Source organism: Fistularia commersonii, chromosome 3 (genome assembly GCF_037954325.1).
Source record: "Fistularia commersonii isolate RoL2024-O1a breed Wild chromosome 3, RoL_Fcom_v1.0, whole genome shotgun sequence".
In the NCBI taxonomy this organism is placed as follows: Eukaryota; Metazoa; Chordata; class Actinopteri; order Syngnathiformes; family Fistulariidae; genus Fistularia; species Fistularia commersonii.
The window spans coordinates 15,697,453-15,717,722 of record NC_141286.1 but is presented as its reverse complement, the minus strand read 5'-3'; the positions used below and the strand labels follow the sequence as shown (position 1 = coordinate 15,717,722).

The 20,270-nt window shown below is 38.3% G+C and overlaps 1 protein-coding gene across 1 annotated transcript in view; it reads left to right on the top strand.

Annotated features, from left to right (window-relative positions):
- shank2b (SH3 and multiple ankyrin repeat domains 2b) overlaps nt 1-20,270 on the top strand; it is a 150,962-nt gene that overhangs the window by 33,522 nt on the left and 97,170 nt on the right. The window contains exon 11 of the mRNA XM_086140296.1: nt 2,410-2,476. Within this exon, the coding sequence (XP_085996422.1) occupies nt 2,410-2,476 (67 nt within the window). The remainder of the gene's footprint in view (nt 1-2,409; nt 2,477-20,270) is intronic.

The window sequence follows — 20,270 nt, the reverse complement described above, 5'->3', positions numbered from 1 at the left end:
TTAATAGGCTAAATCCCTCCTTGTTTATACAGATAATCAGTACTTCTCTCATGCAATGCCTAGATTTCGCTCAGCCAATGCAGACCTCCACTTCATGTGCAATGGCTGTTGTCCTGTTCAATGCAGAGAGAAAATCTCTATTGACTACATGACACCTTAATATGTATTTTTACATATACATCATATACATACATTACATATGATGGAGTATTTTACTGGCACTTCTATTCTTGAATGGACTACACTTGAACTGAGGATAGCTCTGAGGATGAGAACAGGATTTCTGCTAAAACATGAATAACAGAAGAGTCAGAGTTTCTCATGGATCTATGGGACAGTGTCCGATTTAATTTAGATGGGTCTATTGTATGCAAGACAGAAGACTAGCCTCACTGAAAATTAAGCTCACATATATTATAGCTTAAATAAGTTATCCTTGATTTTCAAGTTAACAAATCTCACAGATTGTTTGGCCCTGTTCTAATTTATCAAAGTGCAAGTGCAATTATGCGGATGGGTGCAATGTGCATAGGACTTGGCGATCCTTTTTTTTGTTTTTGGTGTTGGGAAACAATTAACGATTCCTCTATGTAAAGAAGAAATTTAGCATACAACCAGTTACATAGAGGCCACATCCTCTCATGCTTTCCTACCATTACCTTCAACTATTAGAGGGTGGCGTGGCGCGGCGCGAGAGGTAGACCAATTGCCTTCGAAACCACGTGTTCCTGTTTCAATTTCCGGCTCCTCCTAGTGTGCCAAAGTGTTGTTGAGCAAGACACTGAACCACTAACTGCTCCCCTGGTGCTGGTGGACGGCAGCCTACTGCTCATGGTTCATCCATGATGGGTTAATTGCAGACAATGAATTTCCTCACAAAGGATTAATGAAGGATAAATTAATTAAACTGGCAGAGACCAAGCTTTTTAAGAAACAATGTCTTCTTTGTCTTGTCCTGACTGCTGTTATTTTGCCATCACATCTGGGCAATGAAAAAATGGCATACATTGGGAGACAATGTGTCAATGATACATAGAATGAATTATGGGGTAGAGACCAAACTATAATTTAGGAGTGTTGGAGAAAAGGTATAGGCATGCCCTTGTACGTTTCCTTGCAAATTATCCTCATAAACAGTCAAAAACCACCTGTCTGAATAAACGGTTGTATTAGTACTTTGTCACATTAGCCATCATTTATTGAGTTAATAGCATCAGATATCATTCCACAGGCTTGCCAACTTCAGTGTGTGTTGTCACTCCTTCACAAGCTGTAAAAATGAAGGGGAAACCACAGTGTAATGAAATAAAAGGTGGTATTTAATTCCTTTCAGAGTTGTGCAGGTCGAGTGAACATGCGCGTACTGTAAGTCCCTCAGGCAGTTATAAGCTGTGGAATCCTGTCAGTTTTATTTGAGGGGGAGGGCTGTATGCCTCTAAGACGTGGCAGGGAATTATTTGTGCATCTTATTTCCTTACCGTTTACATGTCATTGGAACAAAATTGTATATGCTGTATTTTTTACCAGTGCAATTGGAACACAGTGCAAGACAAGCCTTTGATTGTATCTGTTGCTTTAAATTGACTGAAATGCCTCATACAGGTAGCCATCCACCCATCCATCTATTAATACATACAAATTTATCAGAAGACTTGACACTAAAGCATTAGGGCTTTTACATCTGGATGATAGATTTTTCCAGAAGTGATTAAATCCCTCTACTTCGGTTCATACGTTTGCGACTCTCAAACTCCTTTGTTCCTTTCAGAGTCTTCTTTTAACCTTCTCTTAAGTCTAAGACCCCATCATTAATCAGTGTGTTAATCTCTCCCTGTCACGTGAACATGTGACTTCCATGTTCATGATGTTGTCAGCTGTGTTGAGTGAATCTTGATTTGCACACGTGGTGTGTGTGTGTGTGTGTGTGTGTGTGTGTGTGTGTGTGTGTGTGTATGTGTGTGTGTGTGTGTGTGTGTGTGTGTGTGTCATAGATTACCAGATTCTTGACAACAGATGATAAAAGCCATTGAAATTGAAACTTAAAAGGTTCCCTGACTCATAATACCAGTAGAATTTGTTTTTCACCATCTATACATTAAATGATATGAAAAGTATTGATTGTGATTAAAGAATGTTTTTATTGGATTTGTTAACATTTTTAGAGGAAAGTTTGCTTATGACATTTTATTGTGCTGTCATAATGTATCTGTGCACCCCTGTGTGCGCGTGTGTGTCTGTGTGTGTGCGCGTGCGCTCGCACTTGCGTGCACGTGTATGTGTGTATGTATGTGTGTGCATGTGTGTTTGTGTGGGTGCCCATGTGAGATCACATGCATTTGTGCTTGCTTGCGAGCTTCCGTGCATGCGTGTAGAAGGCTTAATTTTTTTATGTTTTTTTTTCTCCTCTAGGTTGCTATTATAGCTGGAAACTTCGAGCTTGCTGAACTCATCAAGAACCACAAAGAGACAGATATAGGTGAGTGGCAAAGACTTATTGTCCCATCTCTCCATCACCTCCATCCCCCTGGCAAACCATTGTGTATTTCAAAATGTCCTCTGGGATACATTACAAATCCTCAATGGTCTGATCCATCTAAATCCCTATCGTGGGATTAAAAGAGCATTGCCTAAAGGATAGAAGTTTATGTTTACACCAGGATAAGAATGGACTGATTAGAGTAAGAAATAATCAATGCTTTAGCTGCTGGAGGCTGATTGTTTGGTTTGACCAAATGAAGAATCATCTTGTGTTTTTTTTTACTGATTTCGCAATTGATTCTGATTCTTTTGTGTCACATGATGCTTAGTTTCGTGCACACCATGCAAACTTTGTGATTAAGCTCTGTGTTTTTATATTTATGTTTATGTGGGATTTTTAACCTGCTGAAATCAGACTACCAGCTATAACACTGTTTTGCAATCGAAGACGTCCCAGGAATACCTTTTTAGTTTTGGCTGTATTTTTTGGATTAAAACTGAAAATAATCAAAATTTTAAAGTATTAAGTTTGCACAGTTTGAGATTAGTCTAAATCATGTGCAGTCCTAAGCCTTTTTTGGTATTGAGTATGTAATAGTATATGCATTAAAAATTGAAAAACAATTTCCCATTGCATGCTAATTATGAAGTACTCTTTTCAGTATTCTGGGAGTTATTCATGCAACCTCCACAGTGCACCTTTATGACACCAGACTGGGGGAAAATGGAACAAAGTAAAATCTTTTAGCTGTCCAAACATGAGGACAACTTTTTTTTATATCACCATATTATGATATTACATGGTTTGATTATACAGTTTGTTGCCATTTAGCACATCAATAGCCAGACCTGCCCTGGCATATAGAGACACCCATTATTTTCAGCCCATTGAAATGAACAGAAAGTCTTACTTGACATGGCCTTGTAGAGCAGGTTGTGGAGTGCAGATATAGCTCAAGGATTAAAGGTCTGAGAGAAAATGAGAAAAGATGAACAAACAAATAAATATATAAAAGAGGCCAGGAAAAAGATGAGGGTTTGGGTGAGATGATGAGAGGGAGAAAAATCTAATCTAATCTTTGGATGTAATCCTGCAATTGCTGCACTCTATAATGGATGCCATCCACCAGAAGGCCACCTCCAATGGCCCAATGAAACACCCTTCCCAAAAATCAACAGCCTTGTCAACATGGGCACAGCCCAAACACTCCCACTTTCCCCCTTCTGCTCATATCAGTCATACCCTGAAACACCAGTGTTGCGATTTGGTAATGGTGGTCCAGGAAATGGACCTCCTCTGGGTCAATGATACTGTGGATTCTAGGATGAGACATTTTTACATCTGGAATTTCAACTATTTAGCATGGGTTCAGCCTTCTGCAGAGGTGGGTGCCCTCATCAAGCCTCTCCCGTTATAAACTCATCTGCTGACCTCTTAGACCCACCCTTCCTATCTAATCTCACTAACACACACACTGCTCAGCTTGGCATCTTAATCATGGACCAACTGTGGTGACATAAAGTCTACTCGTGCATGCGTGTCTGCATGCATGCGTGCGTATGTGTGTGTGCGCTCGTAAGTGACTCTCGTAGTTTCTCTCTCTCATCGTGTGCAAATGATGTAACAGTTCAGCTGCACAAAATCTGCTGTTGTTGCATCATTGCATGTATTTTTCATTATGTTGAAGGCGATTTTCAAAGCAATACTGGCAAATGACTTAGATGTAGCTGACAGTATCTGGATACTTTTATATGATTTGTATATTCTAAGTATTGAAGAAGAATACCACCACTATATCACCACCACTTGGTTTATAAATTTATTCTTTCATTGTCCGACCTGCTTTTTACACGGTTATAATTTCATAACTTTGAAACTGCTGCAGTCCAGACACACACACACACACACACACACACACACACACACACACACACACACACACACACACACACTCACACTCAGTATATATATATATGTATATATATAATGTGTGTAGTGTGTGTGTGTGTGTGTGTGTGTGTGTGTGTGTGTGTGTATATATACACATATATATACACACATATATGTATATATATATATATGTGTTTACAAAAACTAATAACTTAGAAAGGAGAAAGATGTGTATTATTAGGGTAATTTAGGGTAATTTTTCTGTCATGTTATTACAGAGTGGTTGAAAGTAATTTCCTTATTGTATATGTATGTATGTATGTACATATGTAAGTGTATTCACACACACACACACACACACACACACACATATATATATATATATATATATATATATATAATCTCAAGAATTTTCATCCTTGTGAAAAATTGAAAAATTTTACCACATCTTGCCACATCTTACCACACAAAAATCACACCACATGTCACAGCTCTGCTCCTGTTCCAAACTAATTTTTAGTTCCTTTTTTTGTCCCTTTTTTTGTATTATCTCATCGTTTTCTTGTATTTATTTTTCACTTTAAGGTCATCTTTTGCTGACTTTGCTGGTAATTCCTCTATGATTGTATCCTGAAATTAATGAACCATTTGTATGTTTAATTCTGGGATTCCAAGTTTTTGAAAACTATTAAAAAGTAACCAGAGGAATTTTTATTTTTAGAAGTAGTATCCTATTCGTAGTATTTTCTACTACTATTATTTTTCTGCTTGCACAAAAACTAAAACATCTGACTTTGGTGAAAATACATTTTTATTCTTGCCATGATGCATTGACATGCAGAACTGCCTCAATATTTTCTCCCATTCTACTTTATTCATTAATCTAGTTTTGATTCAGGCACATATAGTCGCACAACACAGCTCTGACCGAGACCTCATTGGAAATGCACAATTTTAATCAAGCTTTCACATCAGTTTGTTGTGTTTCCCCTCCTGTTTCCATGTATTAATAAAAATGGTAATGAGATAAAGTGAATGGGAATCTAGACAGTCACCCAGAGCGGTCTTACTCAGTATGTCAGGAAGTAATAAATACCAGATATCTTTCCAAGAAATATGAGAATAAACTTGCCTTGCAGACTTTAGACATTAAAATGTTGGAACTGAGCCTCAGCCATAATCATTAATGTGCAGAGACAGCGCAGTAGGTGTTGGATGAATTTGCATATGCAGATGTTTAAGGTGTGACTGCTGAAGGAATTATTTAAATCAAATCCCTCAGATTTACTTCTCAGTCAACAGAAGCCCTGTAAAAGTCTAACCAGACAAAATGCAGATCAAACTCATGAGAAGTGATGTAATGTAATATCATTACAATCATCGGCATGTTCTGTCGGCAGTGATTAGACTTAATCAGGACACTTAGTCAATCAGCTATTTCCCTTTTTTAATTAATTTGTTCGGTGGTTTTCCTTTTTAGAAAGGAGACTAACAATTGTACATTGTTTTCAAGTGTTTGAACCCAGTTAATTATCATCTTAACACACTTCACGGTCCCTTTCATTTTTAGATGGGTATACGCTCAATGTAGTGAGGGAGATACATAGGTTTTGCCTGAAAGACACAGAGGCAGTGAATATGTGTGATATACTCCAGAGATATTCAATTCTGTCATAAAATTATTATTGGTGCTGAAAAACAACACAGTCACTATTAATTGTTTCAGTGAAAATACCACTGTGTGGTCTGAAGTTTTGTTCGCTTGGATTTAGGCAGGTGGTAGACTTGATTTTAGTGGACAAGGAGGTGAACGGTAAAATGAGATGGGACTTACAGTGACAGACAGCACCATCATCCAGAGCTTAAATCATTTAGATTTTTTTACAGCTTGCACAGAGAGGAATCTTTTTGGATTAATAGAATCCAAACGTACATGACAAGAGCGTCTTGGGAAATAAATGAATGTCTCAAAAAGTGTTTAACAATATTTACAATTTTCTAATAGCATATTCAGAAAAAGCAGCATTTTCGTGCTCTACAAATGACTAGATCAATAAGGAGAAGCAAAGTGATATTATTCTTGCACAGTACAACATCACCACAAGTACATATCTGTGATTCCTTCGTATGCTGACAAGGTGCTAATCCACCCTCGCTTTTCGACTGAATCCATGAAAATGCAGCTAAACCAGACTACAAATGTGACAAGCCACCAAATGAATATGAAATTCCAGCATTATAGGCAGCTAGGGGTTTCTGGATTAAAGTTGTTGTTTAAATCCCACTATAAGTCAGACATCAATCTTTTATTACCCAAATTACATATTGTTAGACATGGGGATCTCAAAAAAACGTAAGTCAACATTTGACGGTTTTTGATTATGTCTCCAATGAACTAAATAAGTGAGACTGTTCTCTCTGCCATTGCGCCATTACAACTAAATACCCGCTGGAATATTTGTTTAATTTTTAAAAGCTTTCCAAAAAGATACACATTTAGTCCCCCTATTTAATAGTAGTCCACATCTGTATAAGGGTTGTCAAATTTTTGCGGTGATGAACGGGGTCAGTGTTTGCATTATGATGGGATTTGTGTTTCACTTTGGTCATACTTTATAGTCTGATGGTGGCAGTGTTATGTAGCTTGAGCGTCCACTTCAGTAATAAATCTTCCAAAATTCAGTAAAAACGTTGAGATATCCTGGATGAAGTGTTTAATTCTAATGTCAACTCTGATGAATTCCAAGACAGGTATCCTGGATCTGTTTAGTGGTGATTGCACACACAATGATAAAGACAGACAACACCAGCGGCTGCTACAGGTCATGCCTGGTGTTCATTCATTCATTCATTCATTCAGTCATTCATTCATTCATTTTCTAAAATTCGCAGGGAATGCTGGAGCTGATACCAACTGTCACTGGGCGGGAGGCAGAATACACCCTGGATCAGTAGCTAGTTATCAATATGATAATGATTAAAAATGTGGGATCATTTTATGCTGTATCTGGTTCACATTTCTCGGGTCTAACCCCCCATGTGAAAAGACTACATGGATGATGTCCACTCAGGTGTTTTTGTCACAAGAGATAGCGTTATGTCTCGGAATCACATGTTCAATGAGCATGGAGTCACTACAGCCATACAAACATATTTTTAGGCTCTCCCATACTGGATCTACACATGGATCTCTAATTGGAGCCAGAATGGTGGGTCATTAGAAAACACAACATAAGCCAATGAAGGTCCCAAACTGTGTTTCTAAAGTTGTTTAGAACATGAACTAAGATGGAGGGTTTTTCCTTTTTCCCCTCAATGATAAAACTTTGTTTACCAATTAGCAAAGTTGTAGCATCACAGCCTATTGTCACATATTTGTTTAAGGTTGAACTGGTCAGTTACATGCTAATTAGGTTGTAATGTGACAGCTTTTGCATCCAGATATTGTACAACACAATCAAAATGCTTTGATGGAAAGTTTGCAGGGACAATGAAAGGGAAGGGAAGAAAAATAGCAAATAGTGATTTTCTGTATTTTACATCACTTGTGGGGAGCAAATTCTCAGTAGTGTTTTGTGTATTCAATTTCAAAACACTAGCAGTTGAATCCTTTCTGGATTTTGATATTTGATCATGTTTTGTGTATTTCTTCACATTCTTCAACTTTTACAAGGTTAAAACAGCAGTGTGGTTAACTCCAGAATGTGTCGCAGATAGACCAAGCTGAATAATGTTATTTTAGCTCATCAGAGCTCCCTGTCAGTCCAAAAGACACACATGAATTACGGATGATGGATGATTGTGAACAGGAAATATCAGTTTTCTTTCAGCCTTTCATACAGCACTAAGCTTGAATAAGAATGAGAGACAGAAGGGCACATCAAACAGAGTGCGATAATCCCACACTTTATGCCAAAGCACAGGTGCATACATGCAGCCTCACAAACCCAGCTACTTCAAGTTAGCCTCAGAATCTACATTTTAAAAGATGCTGTAGTTTTTTTCTTCCTTCCTAAAACTGTTTTGAAAGACAATGCACTACTATAAAATGGCCTAGTGAGGATAGGGAGCTGGATGACACACAGCAGGGTATCTGCCTGTTTGCTAAGGAAGTGTCATGCAGGGTAGACAGAAGACATGTTTATGCACCAGGGTTTATTTTTATTTGCAAACAAGACCAGCAGGAAAGAGAAGCATTTTAAAATGCAAAATTGCAGGCAAACCATGATTTACGCATTCTATAATTTTGCTTTTTATTTTATTTTTTAATGATATTCTTATAGCATTAGGCAAATCCTTTTTCAGTTATTCTTATGTAAAATGATGTCAGGTGTGGGATACCACATCAGGTATTCAACTTAAATTGTACTTTGAATCCCATTATAGTGAAATGTTCACTCCTCACCATTGATCTGGTTTTAATTCTTTCTGGCTGTCTTTTGATTCCATTAGAATTCATCTGTAATATTAAGATAAGTTAAATTTTGCAAATAATTCATGTAAATTCCACTGTAATCTCGGGGTCTACAGCAATTCAAATAAATTCAGATGAGTTAAAAAATACTAAAAATAAACATTTTTACGTGCAAGTTATTACATATCTAAATTTATTTTCTGATTTTTTTTTTTTTCATGGTCCTCAAAGCATGTGGCTACCAGCTCTCTGTCTTGTGCTCACACGATGTTTTGCAAATAGCACAGTCAGGAAATAAAAGTTTTAAAGTATCGTTGTTTGAAAAAAATTGCACCATATCATCAGATGCAAACATGTCGATCACACAACAGACTCAATTAGAGGGGCACCACGGCAAGGCCAGATTTCTAATCAAATAAATAGATAAATAGATAAATACATAATTTACAATATGTACAGCCTCGACCAAATGAGCCAATGAATGCGAAGAAATTGCAGGAAGAGCTCATTTGCTACAAGATAAGACTTATAAGCGATGAGCAATTGGTGGTTTAATTAGGGGTGTATCAATGTACAGTGGTGCTATATATTGTGTTGCAGTTATTAATTCCCAAGTCAAAAATAAGAAATAACCCCAAAAATGTCAATATCCACAAAACTATTATTCATTTTTGGAAAAAAAAACTAAACAATGTTCTGTATTCCCTTTAAATTTAAAAGCCAGGGTTTAAAAGTTAAACAGAAACTGCACCTATATGTGAATGAACATACCCCCTTTTTAATCAGTTTTTCAGTCACAAATTTTAGAATCAAGTCACCAGATTTCATTGTACCAGCATATCTTATTGTCTGTCAAAGTCTATTATTGCAAGAGGAAAATAGTGAAACTAAATGATATTGATAACTGACAGAATTGAGAATTGACTTCAATGGAAGTGTTATACTGCTGAAAAATGTACAAAAAGGAGCAAACATGTCTAAAGTATGACAGACATTGGAGTTTGTTTGTTTTTTCTTACATATATATGTGCGTGTGTGTTCGTGTGTATGTGTGTATATATGTATATATATTATTGAAATGAAAAGTTAGATGCACAATGGAGATGCATGTGAAACAGAGCCACTCTCATTGCTGAATTATTGCATTGTTTATGACAACATATGCTTTTTGCATGTTGCCATCTGGTGTGTTTGCTCCTTAGTGGGGTCAGATCTTGGACGAATGAGTATCAGCGTGTCACAAGAGGGAGAGCAGAAAGAAATTGCTGTTTTATTAAGCTGTCATTAGGCAGGACACTTGTGAAATCAAGCAGCGCACCATGAAACCCACAAAGTGGAAGCGTGAAAGTACACAGAGGGAGAGAGCGAGAGGAACATAACATCATACAACTAGCAGGTGTGAACGCTGGTGTGTAAGTGTAGCTTTAATGATGTATGGCGCTGTCCCCCTCCCCCTTCTGAGTTGCTTAGCAACAACAAGGATTTGTTTCGAGAAGAAGCTGCTTGCCGGTCCGTCATTTGTCCCGAACATGTCCCCCCTCATCCCTCCTGCTGTCAAAGGTATCAAAGCCTGGAGGTGGAGTAACTTTCTGAGAGCAAACCACAATAAATCAGCTTCATTCTCAGAATCTCTATTTTTCCTTCTGGCTGTTCCCTTCAGCGGTCACCACAGTGATTAATCTGCCTCCATCTAACCCTATTTTCTGCTTCCTCCTTTCTCACACCAACCAACTTCATGTCCTTCATCCATAACTCTCCTCTTTTGTCTTTCTCTCCGTGTCCTGCCAGGCAGTTCGAAGCTCACTCTCATTCTACAAATATATTTTACTGTCATAAATTGTTTGTACATTTCCAAACCTAACAACTAATATTGAAAATTGTACATGGTTGACCAGATCCGTATCTTGATCATCTATAGTAATCATCTACTTTAATGAAAAACCCAATGCAGTTATCACCTAATACTGATGAAACACATGACCCCAAGATCATTTACTAATCTTCCATTTATTCTTTTTTCTTTCATTTTTTACACCACACAGAGCTTTGTAACTCTCTTGTAGAAAAAAAAAAAACCAGCAAAAAAACACAAACCAGCTAAATCTAACAACTTAATTACTTGTCTTATGGTTTGCAGAATAGCTTGGAGAATATATGACATTGTATAGGAAATGTGGACTGAAATGATGGCATAATTCGGAGAGTCTTCTGATCGCTTCTGCTATATTAGATCTTTAATTCAAATCTTCATACACACCTGGATTCATGTCCAGATCGATTCGACAAAATATAGTTTGCTTTGTTGTTATAGCTGCTGTGAGAGCAACTTTCATGGCCAAGGTAATTAAAGGCCAGTAAATTCTCCCTTTGTGATCTGAGGTCTTAGAACCTGTGGTTGGTACCCTCTCTTGCTTTGAAAGAAAGATTATCCAGGGTGAGTCCCTCTGATGCTGCAAACTCCAAATTCCACTGGAACTGCATATTTACAATTTGTGATTCACTGGAGTGGGAGAATACGTAATTCTCCTATGTAATTATACTAATAGGAAAAAAAAAAATCACGTTCTGAAATTGCAACACTATAGAAGTCCATGATATAATACAAGCAATGTAAAAAAAATTGTAGCAATCAGTTAATATTATTAATATATATATCATAATATATATATATATATATATTATAAATATTAATATTAATTTAATCCACTGTATCAAAGTATAACATGAACACTCTAGAAAAAAATATACATAAACATATATATATAAATAAATCTAGCATCAGAAAACTATTGTATTGCACGGTAATAAACATCCAAATCAATTTCCAATACAGTGTAACACAATCTGAGACACCAAACTGGAGTAAAATTACTGTAACACAGTTCAATTATGTTACAAAATATAGTGACATGTTATACAACCTGACAGAATGTGTACCACATACACTTTATCAGCTGACTCAACATACTAAAGGAAAATTGTACTTCCGTGCACTAAAAATATTGTTACCGGTGACTGCATTTTGAGGCTAATGACGGGAGGTAATGGTATTTGGAGATGAGCGTATAAACTAGCGATGTGAGAAGCAAACACAACACTTCTTGATGTACAGTGTGTTACTTGGAGAAAACAGTGAAACATGAAGTAAAGAGCACAACTTGCTTTAAAAGCACTGCCTTCTCTGGAGTCGAAAGTACTCGCTAAATTTAAGAAACCATTTCGGAGAACTATCATACTATTCAAGTGGTACTTGTGTAGTACTTTAGTGTCTGGAAAGAAGTATTTGGTATAGAAACTACTACTTGGTGGGGGGTCTACCACACTGCTTTGAGTAGAGTAGTTCTAAGAGAATAGGGCACTACCTATTGCAAAGAGTACTACATGGAGTAGGAAGTAGAATCTGAGTAGGGGGTACTGCTTAACATTGAGAGCATATTTTTGGGTCATGAGATCAGTAGCTGGTGTGCTGAATATCCACCCATCCATCCGTTATCTACAGTTTCCTGCAGAATCGCAAGGGTGCTGGAGCCCATCCCAGCTGTCATTGGCCAAGAGGCGGGGTACACTCTGGACCGGGCGGCGGTTGATTTCTAGGGCCACATATAGATAGGCAGTTGTTCACTCTCGCATTCTCATATGTGGGCATTTTTTTCAATTTATGAGTGGTGAATAGAATAGTTACAGAGTTCCATTATCAGTAGCAAGTGCCCTTTCTACTTCAGTTCGTGAATACTATTTTGAGTGAATAGCGTTATCAAGAATTTATTTTCTCTTACTCCAAGTGAAAGCAATGTTGTTACCTATACAGGGCAGTATTTGGGACATTGTCTGGTATATAGAATAGAGTATATATTCACAAGAAGAGAGTGCTGTGTTGCATAGAAAATGCTATTTTGTTTAGATCACATTTAGTACTGCTTGTAGAAGACTGCACCACTTTGATTGGAGTGTTGCTATTAGGAGGCTACTCCTCATAGGAAGCACTCCATTAGAGATACTTAGAGATACAGCCTGAAGTATTGAGTACTAATTCGATACACAATCCTACTTGAATATTGAGTACTACTTAAAGAAGAATATACCGCTTAAAGCAGTCAGTACTATTTTCTTTCAATCGGTTTGACCTGAGAATAATAGAGTACTACCTGGAATACAGTACTATTTGGCATAGAGAGGACTAATTAATGTAGTTTTTGTTTGTTCGTTTTTCCTACTTGAATATGGAATACTACTTAAAGAAGAATGTACTGTTTGAAGCAGTCAGAACTATTTTCTTTCAATTGGTTTGACCTGAGAATAATAGATAACTACGTGGAATACAGTCCTATTTGGCATAGAGACGATTACTCAGTGTAGTTTTTGTTTGTTTGTTTTTGCTTTGTTTTGTTTTTTTTGAGTAACACCTTCTCCTTGTGAGAGAGGATTACTATTTGGAGTGCAGGGATTACTATATGGGGTAAAGAATACCACAAGGAGTAAAGAACCAATTTTGCATCTTAGGCTGTTCCTCATGAGAGGAGAGCACACGGAGAGAGGGAGGTGTGTGAGGGGCGGGGTAATTCTTGTGCGTGCGTGCGCGTGTGTGTGTGTGTGTGTGTGTGTGTGTGTGTGTGTGTGTGTGTGTGTGTGTGTGTGTGTGTGGAGGGGGTCGCGGGAAGGCTGTGTTGTTCCTCCGCGGAGTCGCTGTCCGTGGTCCTGAAAGAAGGAAAAAGCCCGGGCGCAGAAAGTCGTGTGATGCGGCCGCAGCTGGAGCGTCAGACGGTGGAAAATGAAGTCGATTATTAATGCCTTAAAAAAGGAAGGTAAGACTTTTTCGATACTTTTTTTTTCGTTTGGAGTTCTCGGTGTCGTCGCTGTCAACTTACGGGGCGAAGTTGGTCTAATTTCCGGTCACTTTATCTCGAAAAGTGAACCGTTCCTCAACCGTCCTCGTCAATCGTCAAGGTTTTCCGCGATTTGTGCCGCTTCCGACGGGGTGCAGGTCGGTCAGAATTTTTGGGTTATAAGAATAATCCGCCCGGTTATCCATAGTTGGACCACAAGAAAAAAAAAAAAAACATCCTTGGACCCGTTTCCAGGTCACGGGGGGGGGAGGAGAGAACACCCACGGACGTGACTACGTGCCGTCTTCCTCACTGGTTAATACAGAACCCAAAGAGTTCTTCCATCTGCTGGGTGTGAAGCCGGTTCTGTGGTCGGGCTCTGAATCATCCTCTGACGGTTTTCTCAACGAAGCCCCGTTGGAGGCTCGGAGTAAGATCCCAGAAGCGTTTAGGCGCAGGAACGATGCCACCTCAGCCCCCACCCGTTTCAAAGTGGGGAGAGATCCAGATTGTTTGATTGCATTTTGATTAATGTCACCGGTGCAAAACCTCATATTCAGATTTAAAAACGTACATGTTTACAATAAGTCTGAGGATGACATTTTCCATCTTGTATGTTTGATGGATGAAATCACCTGTCTCATGACATACCTTGAAAAACAACCCCAAAAAGGTTCCCTCTGCAGCTTTGATGCAACTATAAATTGTGTTTTTGAAGTCAGTGAAAATCACTTGCATTAGAATGTTTACTTTGTGCACTCGGACAACTTATTGTCTCAAATCAACTCTGAATGCTGGAATATCTGAGGAGAAAAAAGACAAATTCCATCACAGCAGCTTAAAAACGTGAAACTAAACATGAAATGATTTCTCTATTTTTCCTGTTTTTACGCTCTCCTCTCTGTCGCTATCTCTTTGTGTGTGTGTGTGCGTGTGTGATTAATATGTGCGTGCGTTTGTGTCGTTGAGACAGCGAAATAGAAAGAGAGAGAGAGAGAGAGAGTGAGTATGAAGGACATCAGCTCTAAATAGTGAGGAGTAAAGCAAGATTCCTGTAACGTATGAATCATTTTCATTTTGCGTCACCACCAGCAGCACACTCTATTTCATCCATCTGCCATTGCAGCCACCAGGTGAAACGTTGCATTGTAGGAGAGTGTCCTAACATAGAAATATATACTGATGACTTTTTAATTCAATTGCAAAAGCACTTTAAAGTGCACTTTTTGGCAAAGTTTCAAGTAAAAGCATGTCTGGTCAAAGAAGCTAGCCACCCTGCAGATCATTTTAGTTTGAGTATTGGAAGATATTTTAGAGACGTTCAAGACGGTAATCCAGTAGGTTAATTCAAAAACAGAAATGCATTTTGCCAACCATCTTTTTTAAAGAATATCGAGTACATTGGTCCAGGATGTACCCCGTCTTTCACCCAATGACTGCTGGAATAGTCTCAAGCACTGCATGTGACCCTGAATGCAGGATAAGCGGTGTATATATAATGAATCAATAAATGTATGAGTAAATGAATGAAAACAATTTCATTTAACACCACCTTTCCAATGGCTGGGATTCAACAAATTTTACATCTTAAGAGCCCCTTACGAAATAGTCTTCTGGGTGTGTATTGTTAAGAACATGTTGACTGCTAATGCATGTTATGGGCATTTAAATGGCCTCCCCAAATACATGTGAATTGATACAGCTTAAATGCTTAAATGTAAACATTATGATGTATGTCTATGAACCACTGTGTCGTCATTTTGGCCTCGGTCTCTGCAGCTCCCTTAAAAACAATCACATGTGAGAGAGAGAAAAAAAAAAGCTTGCTTTGTGTTTCACTTGGAATGTTACTGGTTTATTCAGTGAACAATAATTGTTTATTGATTTATCATACATGGGACAGAACTGATCCCTGCACTTTCTGGTCACTTTGTGTATGTAGCATTGCAGTAAATTGATTACATTGTTGTCAAATATCATCAATATGTTTTTATTTACTTATCTTTTTAATGATTTAAAATCATAGTGCATTATCTTATTGTCTGTATCCAGAAACTGCGAGATGCTGACAAATTTTACTTGGTGAATGGTCGCCTTAAGATCTGAAATGGAAAACAAATCCGCTTATACGGCAATACATTGATAACGTTATGTCATATTAGACTCAAGATCTCATTTTATCATATATATAGTCTGCTATCCCTAAAGAGCACTGCCCCAAATAATGACCAGTCACAGACGCTGATGCCTTTTAGCTAGCTATATCTCTATTGACCTGCATTGTTGTAAAACAAATTTGATATCTATGTGGAGAACCTGGTCTGGTGTTTTTTCAGGCTCACTGACTGCTAAAGCATCTGTGTGGCAGGAGCTTTTACATATGTAGATACTACTGATGGCTTCAGTGTTACATAAGACAGTGGTTTTAAATTAGTGCCCTGCCACCATCTTGTCGAATAATTAATATGTGTGACTGATTGTGTGGAATGAAGACACAGAGAAAAAGAGAGCAGGAAGCTATGATTATTTTCAACTTTAGGCAAAATAAAACCTGCAATGCTGTCATTTTATCATTGTAGTTATAACAGTTTGTGATTGTAAGGGAACTTTTCAATGATCTAGGATTAAGTCTATTTAGCCCTATTTTGGTAAGAAAACAAAAAAATTAGGATTTCTTTTTGTAATGGCCATAAAAGGGGTCAGTCTGCTACTATTAACTTGGACAATGTCCCTTCAGGGGTCAAGAAATGAAACTTTGAAATAAAGTTAACTGCCTAAGCTGCAGAGCCCACAAAAAATGGATACTTTCAATAAATGATCAAAATGTCATATCTGGAATGATTTTTTTTTTTTATTTGCCCGCATTCATTCTCTAATTTTTAGGTTATCTATATAGCATTGTTTTTTGATTGAAAAAGAAATAAAAGAAAAATATTGGTTCAATTATATGCTATTTTCATCAAGCTTTTATAGACAGTGGAGTCAGTCTGTAGAGCAAACAAATTGGAGGAACAAGCAAAAAAAGACACAAAAAGTATTTGCAAATGTAATATCAATCGCTGTTTGAGAAAAAAAAAAGTATATATATACATTTTTATTCCAAAAAGGCATTACTTTTATAATACGTCGTCTTAGCAGCTACATTATTGACTGAATTATTCAATGAACTTGGATTAACATGCTAGCACTTCACAAAAACCTGCTTATTTTTTAGTCAATATTTTGAGAAAAAAAAATCTGACATTAGCTCAAAATGTGTTTATTAAGAGTTAGTAATGACTGACAGTAACTCAATTTTCTCAATTTACATCATGATCAAAACAGGATTCTCCAGTGTGCTAAGGGGTACATGAGTATATGACTAAAGAAGAAAACTGTCTCAGAGAATCATATGAAGAGATATGAATGTTTCAGCTTCTATGGGTGCACGAGATCATTAAACTAGTTGAGGACCTTCAGAAGGATCTTTAAGCTAAATATTCTAAGACATCACTGGTTTCAATGTTATCAGTCCAATATTGCTAATACAGACAGTGACCTTCAGGTCCAATAATTAACCCCAGCGGGGCATAAGCTGTATCGTATATATATATCTTTCCTAGAGGGGCAAAAATGGACTCCTGCACCACTGTTTCTAACTGTGTAGCCACACACTCATCTTAATGTGCCACCTCATTAGCTGTTATCACCTCCTTCCCTCATCAACACGTCAGTTGTAGGCAGAGAGCTAGAGGTCTGAGACTTTAGCTTGGGAACATGATAATGACTCAGTGGAGCCCCCCTTCAGATGTAGACAGCAAAGAAGAGAGAGGCAGAAGTGAGCAACTCACAATTTCAGCACAGTGTATTAATCAGCTCATAATCAGGGGTCTGCTTATTGAAATGGCTACGGGCCATTTTCTGCTTCTGCTTGAGTTGCAAGGAGCACTGGCCAAGGCAGCTGTAGGACGTGTCATCTTGCAGTGTAATGGATGAATGTGTCCGCCGAGAAATCAAGGCCAAACTCGGTAACTGGTTGAGGCCGATATTGTAGCGCAGGGCTAGCGGAGGTGTTAACTTGTCCTGATCGTCATTCTAATGATGGGCAGAAAATGAGAGCGAGCCTCATGGCTGACCACCAATCTTACATCAATCCTGGTGTGCTGTCTTGGTTGCTGTGTATAGGAAACATTAATATCCTATATTGATTTTCTATTTGAGTCGGGGCCTGCACAACTAGGAAAAGAGATTAGACTGTGATGGACTGATCAAGAAAAAAAAAATGACAAGACGTGTAATAACACCAGAGAATGGGAGGGATGGGCACACATAGTGACTCACATAGGTGACGTCACTGAGGGGGGAAAACGCAACGAAACAAAGAAGATTGCTAGATAGTACACCCTCCTCTTCTCTTAACTAAAATCTAGGTGCAGCATAAAGAGTAATGGCTGTTAGGATATATATTATGAGTGCAGGTTTTTGATTCAGAGATGTCTGCCTTTATAATATGGCCCTCTACCTTATTTCCTAATATCAAACCGCATGGCTGGGATTCCAGTAAACATATAGATCATAATCTAGAATATAATTCGAAAGAAAAAGAAAGGAACAGCCAAATCCAAATGCCAACATGTTCTATAGCATACCGCTTTGTAGCATGCTAGAAGATTCCTTTTTTTCTAGCATATCATCCATTCTTGTGGCAAAAGTCGCATTTTTTCAACACACTCATGGTCAGTTTCAGGTTATAAGAGTAGAGCAACAAGGACCTTTATGATCAGATCAGAAGTCACAGATTTGAATGAAAAAAAAAAACCAAACAACAAAAAACATAAAACTCTGTGGAGGTCACATTTACAGTATTTCACTCACTTGGAAATTTACAGTAGATACACTGCAGCATGTCAACACACAGACACCTTTAACATTCGCTTGTATATTTTAGGGAGGCAGCTGAATGCCAGGCTGCTTGGATGGATCAAGCTTGTAAAATTGTTACCTTACTACAAAGCTGAGACAGTGTACTAGTTCTCTCCTTTCCCTGGGAGTAGCAGGAGATGTGCAGCCTTGAGAACACTTGTGGATGTGACTGACACTATCAAGCTGACTATATATACAAAATGACCTTTTTTATTTTAGTCTGTTCTTTTTGAATTTGTTTGTATTGAAAAGGAACCTTAATCCTTTTTTCTCAGTAAAGTACAGTATTGCATTTTTTAGCATTTACCGGCATTGGGAACTTGTCATAAGAAACACAAACTTTTTTCCAAGTTAGTTTCCAAAGACACACTATAACACTTGGTGAAGCTCAAAGGGTCAACTATAAATCTATCTTTAGAGCCACCAGCTCCAAAGAGGGTCACAAATGCATTGAGTTTGACTTTCCCTCTCCAAGCTGACATCAGGGGTCTATTTCCATACATTTTTATATCCTACCAAGGGTGCATGGATACAAATCTTAAATGGTCTTCCTGGTAGGATGAGATAAGATAAGGTAAAATACGGTAAGGCAAGGCAAGGCAAGGCAAGGCAAGGCAAGGCAAGGCAAGGCAAGGCAAGGCAAGGCAAGGCAAGGCAAGGCAAGGCAAGGCAAGGCAAGGCAAGGCAAGGCAAGGCAAGGCAAGGCAAGGCAAGGCAAGGCAAGGCAAGGCAAGGCAAGGCAAGGCAAGGCAAGGCAAGGCAAGGCAAGGCAAGGCAAGGCAAGGCAAGGCAAGGCAAGGTAAGGTAAGGTAAGGTAAGGTAAGGTAAGATAAGATAAGATAAGATAAACTTTATTTCTATAGGAGAAATTCCTTTGTCATAGCAATGTAACAGTTACAATTTCAAAAAAAATAAAATAAAATGAATATGAATATATAAAACAGAAGATAGCAAGACATCCACAAATAATAGACAGCAGCAGCAGTAACAACAACAACAACAACATCAGGGATAATAATGGACAACATAAATGAACAATAAGGGTGAAAAATACACAACGAGAACTAAACGACAATATAAATAACGTGACAATAGCAATGACAAGAATAAAATAAATAAGCGAAAAAAGGCAGGATGTGCGCGGGCTGGGACCAACAAGGATAAGAAAGACCACAGTTAGGGCGTGGTATGTGAATTGGTGAGGTGAATGTGGTAAGGTAGTGAGATTGTGGAAGCAGCACAGGTGCACCTCAGGCCGGTCAGAGTTGTGCACCATCCAGACTATGGTCGTATAGCCTGATGGTCGTGGGCAGAATGGAGCGTGTAAAGCGTTTAGTTCTGCACCGGGGTGGGATGAACCGTTGGCTGAAGTTACTGGCCATCAGCCACAACTTGTCGTGCAGGGGGTGGGAAAGATTGTCCAGGATAGCTCCTAGTTTGTCCTTCACACTCTACACCGCCACCGATTGAAGATGGTCCAGGTTCAGTCCCGCCACTGAGCGGACTTTCCTCACTATCTTGTTGAGCCTATTGACCTCACCAGTCCTGACACCGCCTCACCAATGCACTATACTGAAGAACACTGCACTGGCTACCATACAGTGGTAGAAGGTCTTGAGGAGCCTGCTACAGACACCAAACCACCTCAGTCTCATCAGGAAGAACATCCTACTCTGACCCTTCCTGTAGAGTGTATCTGTGTTGTGTGACCAGTCCAATTTGTTATTAATGTGGACCTCAAGGTACTTGTAGGGGTACATTA